This window comes from Rana temporaria, chromosome 4 (genome assembly GCF_905171775.1).
Source record: "Rana temporaria chromosome 4, aRanTem1.1, whole genome shotgun sequence".
Classification (NCBI taxonomy): Eukaryota; Metazoa; Chordata; class Amphibia; order Anura; family Ranidae; genus Rana; species Rana temporaria.
Window position 1 is genome coordinate 324,213,023 of NC_053492.1, and position 14,483 is coordinate 324,227,505.

General features: G+C 42.3%; 1 protein-coding gene across 1 annotated transcript in view; it reads left to right on the top strand.

Annotated features, from left to right (window-relative positions):
• The first annotated feature begins 1,290 nt into the window (after nucleotides 1-1,290).
• The window catches only part of LOC120935736 (protein unc-93 homolog A-like), a 728,663-nt gene continuing 715,470 nt past the window's right edge, over nucleotides 1,291-14,483 (top strand). Inside the window, exons 1-2 of the mRNA XM_040347796.1 lie at nucleotides 1,291-1,356; nucleotides 3,381-3,562. Of these exons, the coding sequence (XP_040203730.1) occupies nucleotides 1,291-1,356; nucleotides 3,381-3,562 (248 nt within the window). The remainder of the gene's footprint in view (nucleotides 1,357-3,380; nucleotides 3,563-14,483) is intronic.

A 14,483-nucleotide genomic window follows, 5' to 3' on the forward strand; every position in this document is an offset into this window, starting at 1 on the left:
TTTGACATTTTTTTGGGGGTGAAATGGTAGAGGTACAATGTTCCCCATTACCATTTCACCTGCCCGCCAGTACCCCCCCAAAAAAAAAAAAAACAGGACCGAAAAAAAATCACCAAAAAGCTATTTGCCAGGGGTGGAAAAAACAAACAAAAAAAAACAAAAGGGGAAAAAAAGGGGCTATCCTGATGCCCTTCTCCAGTAGGGGGAAGAAAAAAGAGGAAGGGGAAAGAAGAGCAAGAGTCAGTGTCCTTATCCTTGTCCTAGTCCTTATCATTCTCCATCTCATATCAGAAATGTAGATCCTCTCTCGAGAGACTTTTATTTACTGTTCATCAGTACTGAAATTTCTCACTGGCTTACTGGGCTCCGGCCTCGCTGTCTTGTCCCTTCCCTATTGGGGATTATCTGTACTTCTCTCCAGTTGGGTACTTCAATTGCTTCAGACCCCAATAATTTGAATAACTCTGGTAGCTGATCTGTGTCATCTAAATGGAACGTTTCTCCGTCTCTCTTAATATTCAGAGATATCGGGTACCCCCAACTGCATGACCCCCCTTTCAGACGGATGTGGTCTAACAGGGGTTTCATCCTCCTTCTTCTGGCTCTCGTCTGCTGACTAAAGTCAGGGAACACTTGGATTATGTCCTTATTTATTTCCATCGGGCCTTTCTGCCACGCCGCCCTCATTATCGCCTCCTTTATCCTAAAAAAATGCACTCTGCAGAGTACGTCTCTTGGGGGTTCTTTTATTGAATAGGGACCTGTTGGGATTCTGTGTACCCGGTCAAGCTCAATTTGATTATCGGGTAGGTTCCCAAGTATCTCGTTAAAAATGTCTGACACTCTCCCTCTTAAATCAGCTGTAGTAACTGCCTCTGATATGCCTTTAATCCGTATATTATTCCGTCTGTTTCTATTTTCATTTTCTTCTACCTGTAGTTGTAGTGTTAGCAGTCTCTGATGTTGCACTCTGATTACATCTTCCAGTTGATCTACCCTGGCCTCTGTTAATCCTTGTGCTTTTGTACAACTTAACACCTTTTCATCTAGAATTTCTGCGTTAAGCCATATCTCTTCCATTCCGCCTTCAAAGGACCCAGCCATTTACCCATCAATTCTTGAATATCATCCTTGGTAGGGAGAGAGTTTAGCAATTTTTTAATATCTAGGTCCCCCTCTTCCGCTTCCTTAGTCCCCTCGAGCTTCCTGGCCCTGTGTGGACCACTATTGTCAGCCATATAAACTGTAGCAGCCATAGAAGCTCTACCACCTCCGCTTGCCTTATTGACCATGTCTGCATCATTATCTTGGACAATACGTTTTATAATATCTCTGTCTCTGTCTGGCAACAATACGGTTTGAAATATCATTTGACTGTCTGCAACACCGTGCTCACCTGGCATGTCATGCTGCGGCTTCGGCAGCATCTCCGTCTGCGCCTTCTCCTCTGATGTCTGTGCCTTTTTTAATTGTTTTTTCTCCATCTGAAATGTGTGGGTTAAGGTTGTTTCTGAAGTAGACTCTGAAGACTCTGAGGTAGGTGTAATTATATTTAAATGCTCTTTTGTTTTGATGTTTACCCCCAGGGCACTTTTCTCACTCCCAGCCTGGGACTGCAGCCGAGTCGCATACACGTGGGGGGGATTGTTCCCAACTTGCTTCCCCTGTTTTCTCATCAGCCACCTTCCTCCACCACTACCGTCCGTCCGTCCTCTCAGCACCTTGCGTCCTGTGGCCTCCGCCGGGTCCCCCTGATCGCCTCCTCTCTGCGTGCCGCCGATCTGCAGGCTATATAGCTATGTAGCTGCCATTTATATTTCTCCGGGGGGAGGGGGGGGACATGCGGAACTTGATGCCTAGTGCCCGATGCCCAGTGTTTGCTCGGCTTACCCCCTCTGTGCCTGGGTGTCTGCAGCCACGCTCTTTGCTGCTTTTCCACTCCTCTCCACGCCGCGCTGTTCACTCCCTCTTGCTCCCTCTTGCACCTGTCAGCGTATCAGCGTGTCAGCATATCAGCCTGGAGTCAGCATGGAGTCAGCACGGATCGTGGATGTTACGAGTAAGTGAGTGACCGCTCCTCCGTTCCTCCGCTCCTCTGCTCCAGCCTTCTCCCTCACTCTCTTACTGTCTCTCTCTCCCCGCCGCTAGTTCAGCTGTTCAGCTGTTCAGTTTGCTGTTCAGCTTCAGCTCGAATGCTCGGATGCTTCAGAAGCCTCCCGTGCTTCTCAGAGAGGCCGTGTCAGGACGCCGGCACACACGCACACACGCTGTGTCTCACACCGCCATGCTCAGTCACGCCCCCAAATTTCTGTGTCATTCTCAAAACTTTTGGCCACGGCTGTATATGTTATTTATGATATATACAAGGGCCCGGATTCAGATACAATTTACAGCGGCGTAAAAAACTGCGCTGTCGTATCCTTTCGCTGATTCTCGAAGGCAGATACGCTTAAAAAATAGGCTTCCTCCGCCGACGTAACTTGCATAAGCCGGCGTATAATTGTGTGCCATTTTTTACTCTGGCCGCTAGGTGGCGCTTCCGTAGATTTCCACGTAGAATATGCAAATGACCTAGATACGCCGATTCAGAAACGTACGTGCGTCCGGCGCATTTTTTAAAGTCGTTTACGTAAGCCTTTTTCCGGCGTAAAGTTACCCCTGCTATATGAGGCGTACGCATTGTTAAGTATGGACGTCGGGCCAGCGTCGATTACGTTGTTTGCGTAAGTCGTTCGCGAATAGGGCTGTGCGTAAGCATTGACTATTGCGGCGTAATTTGGAGCATGCGCACTGGGATACCTTCACAGACGGCGCATACGCTGTTCGTTAGAAACGTCAATTACGTGGGGTCACACATAATTTAAATAAAACACTCCCACATCTTCAACATTTGATTTAGGCGGGCTTACACCGGCCCTTATACGCTACGCCGCCGTAACTTCGGGCGCAGAATCTTTCTGAATACCATACGCGGCTCACAAAGTTACGATGGCGTAGCGTATAGTAGATACGCTATGTCCGCATAAAGATACACATTTGTATCTGAATCTGGGCCAGTATGTGTAGGTAAAGGGAGGTAGAAGATTACTATTTTATTAGTATTAATATTATTATTAGTATTTAATAATTATTTTTTAATAATTAATATTAGTAATATTTATTAATATTACAATTAGAAGATTATTATCTCACTAATATATCTAATAGCGTTGTATCTTTATATACATAATACTTTAAATATCCAGCAGCAGCTGAGTTCGACTTTCTGAGCCTTTGGTGCAGACTTATTATTGTATATACAATATAATGTTTTTTAAAATTTCAGTGATTTTAAGGAAATCAATATTAATTAAATATCTTTTTTTTTTTTTTTTTTTTAGAGCAGCCTGAATGCTGATGAAGGTCTTGGAGTAGCTTCCCTAAGTATTATATATGGAGCACTTATCTTATCATCAATGTTTGTTCCTCCTATTGTTATTCAGAAAATTGGCTGCAAATGGACTATCGTTGTTTCTATGTGCTGTTATATTACATATTCTCTTGGCAATTTCTACCCCAGCTGGTACAGTATATTTAATGATTGTACAGTAGAGTTGAAAATGTTCTATGTACAGTAACTAGAATGTAATTTAAAAGACAGGTGACCAAATATGTAATATCTAATATTCTGATTGGTATACTTTTGATTTATATGAATATATATTTTTTTATCTTAAAGGGTAAGTTCACCTTTGTACAGTTTTTTTTCTAATTTCCAGCTCCCCTATGCATCAGTATAGCATTCATGTACTTTTTTTTGCAAAAATATCAAAGTGTTTCATTAAATCTAGTCACTTACTTTTTTCCTAGTCCATGTTTCAATTAGTAATGTATTCTTCCTGATCAGACTTTAGGTTATGACACAGGAAGGAGTTGACCAGCTGACCTTATTAGCACACACCTTGCATCATCCACCCTCCCATTCCCAGGTACACATTTTTTAAATGAAACACAATCAGAGATCACCCGTCTCACTAAATATACAATATACAATCAGATTGCATAGTGTATGGCCATCTTTATGCACCTAAAATTACTAGTTGCGCTTTCAGTGCCATTAACTGTTAATGGCAAACCAAACACAGAGGCAAACACACATTTTTCATGTGAAAAAACGAGGGGAAAATGCCACAAAACACACATTAAATAACACACAAACCACAAAAAGCCAAAATGTCCCATTAACCACATATTGAAATCAACAGGCTACCCTATGCGTATCACAAGAAAAACGAGCCACAAAATGTGCACTCCCACTATTCCAGATGTGAATGGGACCTGAAAGTGAAATTGGTGGGTTTACACAAGAACAACGAGGCTCCATTCACATCTGTGTGTTTCCTTGCATTTCAGAAATGCGCAGCACCAAAAATCGCAGCAAAAAAAACGCACCAGGCTCTGCTCTAAAAATAGCTTTTTTTGGGGGGTTGCTGTGTTTAGGGCAGCTCATTTAGGTGAATTGCCTGCCATATGTGTGGTGATGAGTGAAAATGCTCCAAAACACCTCCCCATCGCTATAAAAAAAAATGTGGGAATGCGAGTTTCTGCTGTGCAGAGTTGTGAACGGGCTTGACAGCTGAGTGTTTCTTTTCACCCCCCCTCTATGTACTTGTATAAATATGGCCATACACTATGCAATCTGACTGTATTTAGTGAGGAGGGTGATTGCATTTCATTTAAAAAACGTGCAGCTGGAAATGGGTGGGTAGATGATGCAGGGTGTGTAATAATGAGGTCAGCTGGTCAACTCCTTCCTGTGTGATGACCTAAAGTCTGATCAGGAAAAAGACATTACTAATGTGGAAACGTGGATTAGGACAAGAAAAGTAAGTGACTGTAGATTTAATGGAAAGCTTTGATATTTTTGCAAAAAAAGTACATGAATGCATTGAATGAATTGGTGCATAGGGGAGCTGGAATTTAGAAGAAAATAAAGTGTACAAAGGTGAACTTACCCTTTAAATAAATTATTCAAAATGCATCTTCAGTGAAAATACAAGAGGGCTATAACAACATCACTGCATCATGCAACTGCTCATGGTCAACACCCTGAGTAAACCTTTGTGGTGTTGTAGTTGGAACTAAAATCCACTGAAACAGACAACATTTTCACTAATCATGGACAACAAGTCCACCATCCAGTAGAAATATCTTTCCTGTAGAGGGCCCAGGCAAAATCTGTCAGAATGAAAAAACAGCACCCTCTTTAACTTTCTATTTTCACAAAATTAGCATCAACCTCCCCTAGTAGTTTGCAAAAAGAAAGATAGGTAAGGGGAGGTGTTTAAAATGGAAAATTGTATCAAATACTTACCATCATTTTCCTTTCCTGATGCCAAGACATGACAGCATATACATATGATATAGCCCCACCCCTATATCCACCCACAGGACTCGTTTAACTCTCTATAAAAGTCTGACTGAGAGCTACCTCCCCCATTCTCTGTATAAAGCACAAAGATCAGAGGGAGGGTTTGTATGCTGCCATATCTTGGCATCAGGAAAGGAAAATTACAGTAAGTATTTGATACAATTTTCCCTTTTCCTGACACCACACATGGCAGCATACATATGATAAATGATGAGCTTTTGAGAGGGAGGGTTTAATGCTATAAACTTAATCTTTATTTAACAAAAAGACATAGAAGCTCAAGCTTGGATAGACTTGCTCCCAAACTCTACTGTAGTAAGAGCTGCTGGATCCACCCTGTAGTGTTTTAAGAACATAATGTGATGACCAGCTAGCCACTTTGCAGACTGTCTCTAGAGACCACCCTGCCTGTGCCGTCCCAGAAGTGATGAGCTCTAACCACCTCTGGAGGTTCCTTCCCGACTCTCCATGCCCTGTGAATATTTTCACTATTCAGGCCGAGATGGTTCTGGCAGAAGCCCCTTACTCTTTAAATCTTCATGATTCTGAATGTAGAAGTAGCCCGAGATAGGCTTTGAGGACTTTTGGAATGTCTAACTTGTGCAGATCAGCATCTGATTCCACTGGGAAGGCTGGAAGCACCCATTCACTAAAAAGACGAAATATGGATGCCACTCTTTAGAACAAAATGATCCAATGGTCTCAGCACAACCCTGTCTGGGAAGAACATGGAATAATCTGCCGCCCCAAATTTTTGGAGTCAACACACTTTTCCCCGAAATCATGGCTAATAGAAAAGCCGATTTTAAGGAGATCTCACATAAGAAACAGTCTTCTGTCAAGAGTACACTGAGGGTTTGCTAGAAAATTGAGGACTACCGCCTGGTCCCATTAAGTGAACCTATTTCTCTTGGGAGGGCGTAGTCCAAGTACCTCTCATGAAGTGATCCATAAGCAGGTTTGCTGCCCATTTCTTTTGGGTAAAAGTCAAGATGGCAGAAATTTTCACCTTAAACAAACTGAGCCCCAAATCCAATTCAGGTTGTAGAAAAGACAGGATTTGAGATAAATTTGGGTCACGAGGGTCAAACTGATGTCCAGCTGCAAAGCTTGTGAACCTAATCCATATTCTGGAGTAGATAGCATTGATTGACCCTTTCATAGAACTCTGTAAAGTTCTAATCCCCTCTGGAAAACATCCTAACTCTTTTACAAGAGTAAACTCTGCCTTACAATTTCCAGGCTGCTAAGGTTAGCCGTGATGGTTGCAGATGTAGTGCATCTCCCTTAGACAAGAGGAGATGAGGGGTCACCGGCAGAGTAATCGGTGTGCACACGCTTATACCCATTGCCAGAGATACCCATGGTCTGTGAGGCCCATAAGGAAAACCTATGATGAATGTCAAAAATCTCATCAGGAATTTCGGGATTAAAGAAATTGGGGGGAAGGTATAGGCCAGTTGCCCAATCCAAGGATTGGTAAAGGCACTGTCCCCTCCACTAATGGATGAGGGTAGCGTGAGAGGAATCGGTTCCCCTTGTAATAGGCTGATGAGGCAAAACAGATCCAGTTGCGGGATGATCCTTTGGAACACTTCGGGGTGAAGGGACCATTAGTTGGGATCCTTGAATTGTCCGGATAGACAATCCGCTTCCAAATTCTGATAGCCTGGAAGATATATGGCCCTCAAATCTGGGAAATATTGCTGGGCCAAAGTCATGATTGGTTCCACCTCTCCAAAGAGGGATTGGCTGTGTGTGCCACCTTGTTGCTGTATATAAGACACTGCTGTCATGTGGTCCAGACCGAGTAGGACTGGCAGACCCTGTATGTGTGGCAGTAAGGTGTTCAATGTCATGAATGCTGGTAGAAATTCCAGAATATTGGAAACTAGGCCCTGAGTGGGAAATTCCCACCTGCCCTGGATCTTGAGATGCTCACAGGTGGTGCCCCACCCTGCTGTGCTGGCATCTGTGGCAACAATGATCCATGGCTGCAGCCCTAATAGACTAAGCCATTTAGCAGTTTTTTTTTTATCACCAGAAACTCTGGTCCCTCCGGCTGGAGATCCTGAATGGCTGGGCTAGACAAACTCTTCCATTGCATCAGGAAGCCTTGTTGGAAAACTGAGTTTCCAGTGAGCCCAGAGGATCATCGGAATACAAGAGGCGATTCAGTTCGCATGTGCCGCGCTATATAAGTTTTTCATTCATTCATTCATTCATTGTCCTGCGAGGACTCATGCACTGGGATGCTGACATCACTGATGCAGCCAACGCCTGTTGAAACGTCTCCCTGGCTTTAGGGAGTTTGAGGTGGCAAAGAAACTGAGGCCATTTGAGTATTGAATCGGGCCCCTAGGTAGAGCATATTCTGCGTAGCCTCCAGCTGGTTCTGGCAATGCCTGCCCCTCAACTCGAAACTGAGGAACTGCTGGTATGACTGAAGGATTGGGACGCGCTGATGGGTATATTGCAAGTCCACTGAAATACTCCAGTAACCAGGTTGAATGACCTGGATTTATGGTATGGAGAGACTCTATCTTGAGTCTATACTTATAAATTGATTCAGCCTCTTGAGGTACTTCTGGAGGCTGCCGTTTGAACAACCAATAATGGCGATGCCATTGGTAATGAATAAGCACAAAACGAATGTGTGAAATGTGTCTATGTGACCTTGTGTTGGTGTCTTTGGTGTTATCACTTTGAACAATAAAAGGCAATTGGAATTCCTGGATGTGCAGCCATTTCTTTTCTTACATGGCCTTGCGCCACTGTGGACTGAAACCACCATTTTTGGCTCCAACTGCCTCCTGGGCAGGCCTGGCGTTAAAAGGGCTTCTGGGTATCTTACGAAGGTTGACTGTGTCCCCCGCCAATGCCTTCTGAAGCCCTTGGATGGGCAAAAGCCTCCGAAATCCCAGTACCTGTTTGGCCCCCTCTGGCTCTTCGATCTTGGGGCAGAAGACCTGATTTTCCTCCTATAACCCTGGAGATGATAGTTTCCATTTTTTTTTTGAAAAACAGCGCCTTCCCATCAAAAGGTAGTTTACAGCAATTCTGCTTTGAGGATGGGCCAGCTGTCCAGGATTTTTGCCACAGTGCTCTTTTGGCTGTGACTGAGCCGAGCATGGCTCTGGATGACCATCGAATGATGTCTATAGCTACCTCACCTGTAAAGTCTGCTGAGAGTTTTATCTCATCAAGAGCCTTGATGACTCTTCTCTTTGGCAGCTGGTTTTAATCGCATACTCCAAGTTCTGCACCCACACGCACTTGCTACGGATGTTAAAGCAATGCGTCAATCAAGGATATCGTGAAAGGAGGAAGAGTCTTCCACCGGAAGTGTCACATTCTTGGCCAGTTTGGTGGGTTAGATAAAGGAGTCGCATCCTTCTCCGTTAGTGGATACAACTTCTGCAACCTATTGGTTGAGGAGGATTTTCTCTCTCTCCCTTTTCTTATTCCTCCTGAAACAGGCTTCTTATTTCTGTCATAAGAGAAAAGGTAGCTTACCCGCTTCTTTAGATTATTCCTATGGAACCCAAAGGCTTGTCCACACTTTCAGCAGGATCTGCTATTGTACTGAAAAGCAATCTGTGCTTAGGTCACTTTTCAGAGGCAGAGGCCTTTGATAGTGTCACTTAGAGGTGACTAGTGTTTCTGCAGTGCAATTTTCAAAGAGCGATTTGTACACAATGTTGCAACTCGCATGGGTTAGTCCAATTCACTTGGTTGCCCTATGTGTGCAAAAAGAAGCCCCTGCTCCTATTTCAGGGTGACCAGTTTTGCACAATGTTTTAAAAGGTGCGTTCTCCAACGTGACCTATCACACCAGAATCGCATGCCATTTGGGGTGCCCCGAAAGGATAACGGCACCTAATGCATATTGTACAGTGATTGTCACACAATTTTAAAATCAGATTGTATGGTATGTAATAACAGGTTTTCTCCTTCTTTGGAGGAGGTTTCCGGATCCTCCCGTTCCAGTGCAGCTTAACTGCCATAACGAATAATAATAGAGTATACATTCTATTAAACAATAAGCCCTTAATAAAAAGATATCTCCCTTCAGAATCTGATTCCATATCTCTTAATACAAAAGGGGTATTCCTATCAAACCCTATTGCTATGCCTTTAGATCTTTTATTAGATGAGTGTGCATGAAACCATAATGGAAAGTGTCTAGAGTTTAATCCAGCCTTAGAGGACAACTTAAAATGAGTCTCCTGTAAGAAAACAATATTTGATGCCCAGTTTTTCAGTTCTTGCAGTATTTGATATCTCTTGACTCTGATATTATATGTAATAATTTTTAAGGGTGCCATTTCTTATGCTCTTTCCTCTCCCCTCTCCCCCCTCAAAAGTGCACCTTTCATATATACATCATAGAGTTTGTATCCTTTTATATAACAATTTCTGTAGGATGGACCTCTCAGTGTACCCAGACAATAACAAACATAATTAAACATCACATACAATCCCTCTCCCTTCCCTCCTCCCCCACCCCCTCCCTCCATTGAAAAACAATGTTTTGGTCAGCCAAGCCGGGGCCTATTACTAACTGTTACCAAATAACTTTATATTTAAGATTTAATATCTCGCATATATGATATATGGTTAAAAATAAGAGAGTTCAAGTGTCAGAGTGAAAGTTTCAACCTAAGACATTTTTTAGAGCTTATACAAAGTCTAATCTAACAAACAGAACCTATCTATAGTCTCAAAACTCAGACCGTAGGTTAAAATACATACATTTACATGAAGGAATACAGAGTATATTCCTCTAAAACCTTAGATTACAAGCATGGCCAGTTGCTACAAGTAATTATCACATGCCTATACCATAGTTACCCTTTTAAGACCCATGCCTTTAGGCCATCTCTTCATCAAGTCACCTTTCCATCAAGTGAGGCTTCCATAAAAGTGACTCCATTAATCTGTGCTGTGGAGTATATCTTTCTAAGCTGACGTCCCATTGGTTGGCCTAGCTAGGATCATGATTGGAGGCCCGACTAAATAAGTCAGCCCCCTTTCATGCAAATCTTGGTGACTATATCCGACAGCAGAGTAAAGTGAATTTTCCCTAAGCTTAAACAGGATGTGGCTATCTTGATTGAACATCCCAGCATGGGGTCCATCACATAAGGTGGTTTAATTAATTGGCTCCACAATGTCTGTGTAACAAACAATGAACTTTGCTATATGCTAAATGCCATGAATTAGTATGCTAAATGAACCATAAACTTTGTACTCTGACTGAAATGTCTTCCGCCTATACTCAGAGAAATATATATATTTAGAATATATATATCTTTATATTCATACACAGACACAGCCATATACATATATATATATATACATATATACATACATATACACACATCTATATATATATATATATATATATATATATATATACACATATGTATACATATACATATACATACATACACATATATACACACATATCTCTATTTAATCTAGATTACCCAAAAACCATATGGCAATATAACCCTCAGACCTGGCTGGCCCTTCCTAGGGGGTCCTGTAGATGCCAGCCCGTGCCCACGGGCTCCCCCTCCCATATAGGAATGGACCCGAGGGCACAGGCGGGCACTGCCAAATCCTCCCCCCCCCCCCCGTGCAGATCTTTCTTTATGACCCAGAATCTATCCGTCTGCCACCCTTTTATTTATTCTCTTCCTTATTTCTATTGTACTTTATTCCAAGACTGGTTCCTGAGCTTTCCCCATTCTTGCGTTTTTTCCCCCCAATTTTCTATATTAATATATGGCAATTCCATCTTGGTGCAAAATTCTTTCAGATCTTCTGGGAATCGCAAGACAGCAGATATCCCTAGATTTTTAGCTGTTAGACATGCCGGGAATCCCCATCTATAATAAATCTTTTTCTCTTGTAGTTGATTAATCAAGGATTTCAGGGCTCTTCTTCGCGCCAGTGTTTCTTGTGAAAGATCTGTAAAGAGAAGCAGCTTTGATCCTCCATATTCAATATCTTCAGTATTTCTCATAACGTATTGAACTTGTTGTTTATCCTTATATTGGGAAAATCTTACTATTACGTCTCTTGATGTTTCAGGAGGAGCTTTCATGGATTTCTGTACTCTGTGTATTCTATCGAAAGCTAATGATGAATTTGCTTATTTTTTCCTTATTTTATTAAATATTTCTCAAATCACATCCTCTAGGTCTTTGTTTTCTACCGATTCTGGTAAGCCTCGGACCCTTAAATTGCTTCGTCTACTTCTATTTTCTTGGTCCTCCAGCTTATATCTGAGGTTCCTCATTTCTATCCAGTTCCTATCAGCTCTTTCCTGTAATTCCAAGATAGCTTTTTGGTGTTCACCTAATTGTGCCTCCGATTCTTCAATTCGTGTTAATACATCTTTAATATCTGCTCTGGTTGCGTTCAATTCACCTTTTATCGTACATTCCAAATACTTCATCAGCTCAGCCATGTCTTGTTTGGTAGAGGGCATCTGGGAGTTATCCATTCCTTTTCTGTTCTCCGATGTTTGCTGTTGTTTTATTTCCTCCCCATTAGAGTTTCCCACTATTGAGCTCTCCAATAGAGGGGCTAATTCTTCCATCTCCTCCACCTCTTGCTCTACCCTTAGATCTACTTTATCTTGTACCATATACGACTTTATGGAGTTCCCTTTCCCACTTTCTGTAACCTTTGGGCCTTTCTTCACCATGGTTTTGTTTCTTAGCTCCGTGATCCAATATTTCGTTGTTAGTTGTCAGTTTCCTTCCTTCCCTTCCTTCACTTTTTTCTCTCCCTTTTTCTCCTTTTCCCTTCCTTCCCTTTCCCTTCTCTTCCCCTTCCTTCCTCTTCCTCTTCTTCTCTAACCCCCCTCCTCTCCCTCCCTCCCCCTTCCCCTAATTAATTAGTGAATTTATTTAACCTCAAAGTGTACTTATCTATATATATCTATTTTATTATGTGTTTGTCGTGTGTTTACCTGTGTGTTTACCTTTATATCCAATCTTATATTATACTGTATTGCCTACTGCAATGCCTGCTGTAGTATCAGGTGTCACTGCTACTTATCTGAAATTCTGAATTTTAACATTTTCAAATTTTCGAATTAAATTATTATTATTATTCGAATCCTCGTGCGTGATTGTTATTCTCGTGCGTGATATATAAATGAAAATGATCAATAAGGATATATTTATTGGTACTTCCAACAAAATCGGTGTTTAACCACTTGACCACTGGGCACTTAAACCCCCTTCCTAACCAGACCAATTTTCAGCTTTCGGTGCTCTCACAATTTGAATGACAATAACTCAGTCATACAACATTGTGCCCATCTGAAATTTTTGTCCTTTTTTCCCCACAAATAGAGCTTTCTTTTGGTGGTATTTGATCACCTCTGAGTTTTTTATTTTTTGCGCTATAAAAGAAAAAACACTGAAAATTATGTAAAAAAAAATTAAAAAATTATCGTTTCTGTCATATTAGCAGGTATTGCGGAGTATTGGGGGTATTGCAGAGTATTGGGGGTATTTCAGAGTATGGGGGTATTGCAGAGTATTGGTGTTATTGCAGAGTATTGGTGGTATTGCAGAGTATGGGGGGTATTGCCAGAGTATTGGTGGTATTGCAGAGTATTGGGGGTATTGCAGAGTATGGGTTGTTTTGCAGAGTATGGGTTGTATTGCAGAGTATGGGGGGTATTGCAGAGTATGGGGGGTATTGCAGAGTATGGGGGTATTGCAGAGTATGGGGGGTATTGCAGAGTATGGGGGGTATTGCAGAGTATTGGTGTTATTGCAGAGTATTGCGCAGGGAGGGATGGCTGGATCTGTGACTGCATTTGTCACAGATCCAGCCCACAGCAGCTGCTGCTGCTTCCACTCTCCCCCCTCTCCTCTCACACTGTACCGATCGGTACAGAGAGGAGAGGGAGGAACCCCTTCCTAACCAGACCAATTTTCAGCTTTCGGTGCTCTCACAATTTGAATGACAATAACTCAGTCATACAACATTGTGCCCATCTGAAATTTTTGTCCTTTTTTCCCCACAAATAGAGCTTTCTTTTGGTGGTATTTGATCACCTCTGAGTTTTTTATTTTTTGCGCTATAAAAGAAAAAACACTGAAAATGATGTAAAAATAAAAAAAAATCTTGTTTGTCATATTAGCAGGTATTGCAGAGTATTGGGGGTATTGCAGAGTATTGGGGGTATTGCAAAGTATTGGGGGTATTGCAGAGTATGGGGGGTATTGCAGAGTATTGGTGGTATTGCAGAGTATTGGTGGTATTGCAGAGAATGGGGGGTATTGCAGAGTATTGGGGGTATTGCAGAGTATGGGTTGTATTGCAGAGTATGGGTTGTATTGCAGAGTATGGGTTGTATTGCAGAGTATGGGGGGTATTGCAGAGTATGGGGGGTATTGCAGAGTATTGGTGTTATTGCAGAGTATTGGTGTTATTGCAGAGTATTGCGCAGGGAGGGATGGCTGGATCTGTGACTGCATTTGTCACAGATCCAGCCCACAGCAGCTGCTGCTGCTTCCGCTCTCCCCCCTCTCCTCTCACACTGTACCGATTGGTACAGAGAGGAGAGGGAGGAACCGGCGTCATCACATGACATCACATTTGACGGAGCGATCACGTGGTAAATGGCCGCTATTAGCGGCAATTTACCGTCATCTGCTCACAGATGATTCCGGGAGCGCGCCCCAGGAAGCGTGCGAGAGGAGGATTCTGGGAGGACGTCCCAGGGACGTCCTCCCAGAACAACTCGACCGCGCTGTAGACGTCTTTTGTCTATGGCGCGGTGGGAAAGAGGTTAAACATTAACACAACGTTTGGACAATATAACACTAGCTTGAAATGCAAGAAGTTGAAAAACAAGAAATTACAGATTGAAATGGGACAGTACAAAAGCACAAATAATTTTTTAAATTTGCGATACTTCTTTGTAGAGAATTCCTTTATAATTGGCTTGAAGTCAGTGGTTTTTAGGATGTAGACATGTGCACTGCCGAAAAATTCGTTTTTTTTCCGTTTGGTTCATTCTTTTTTTGCTTTTTTC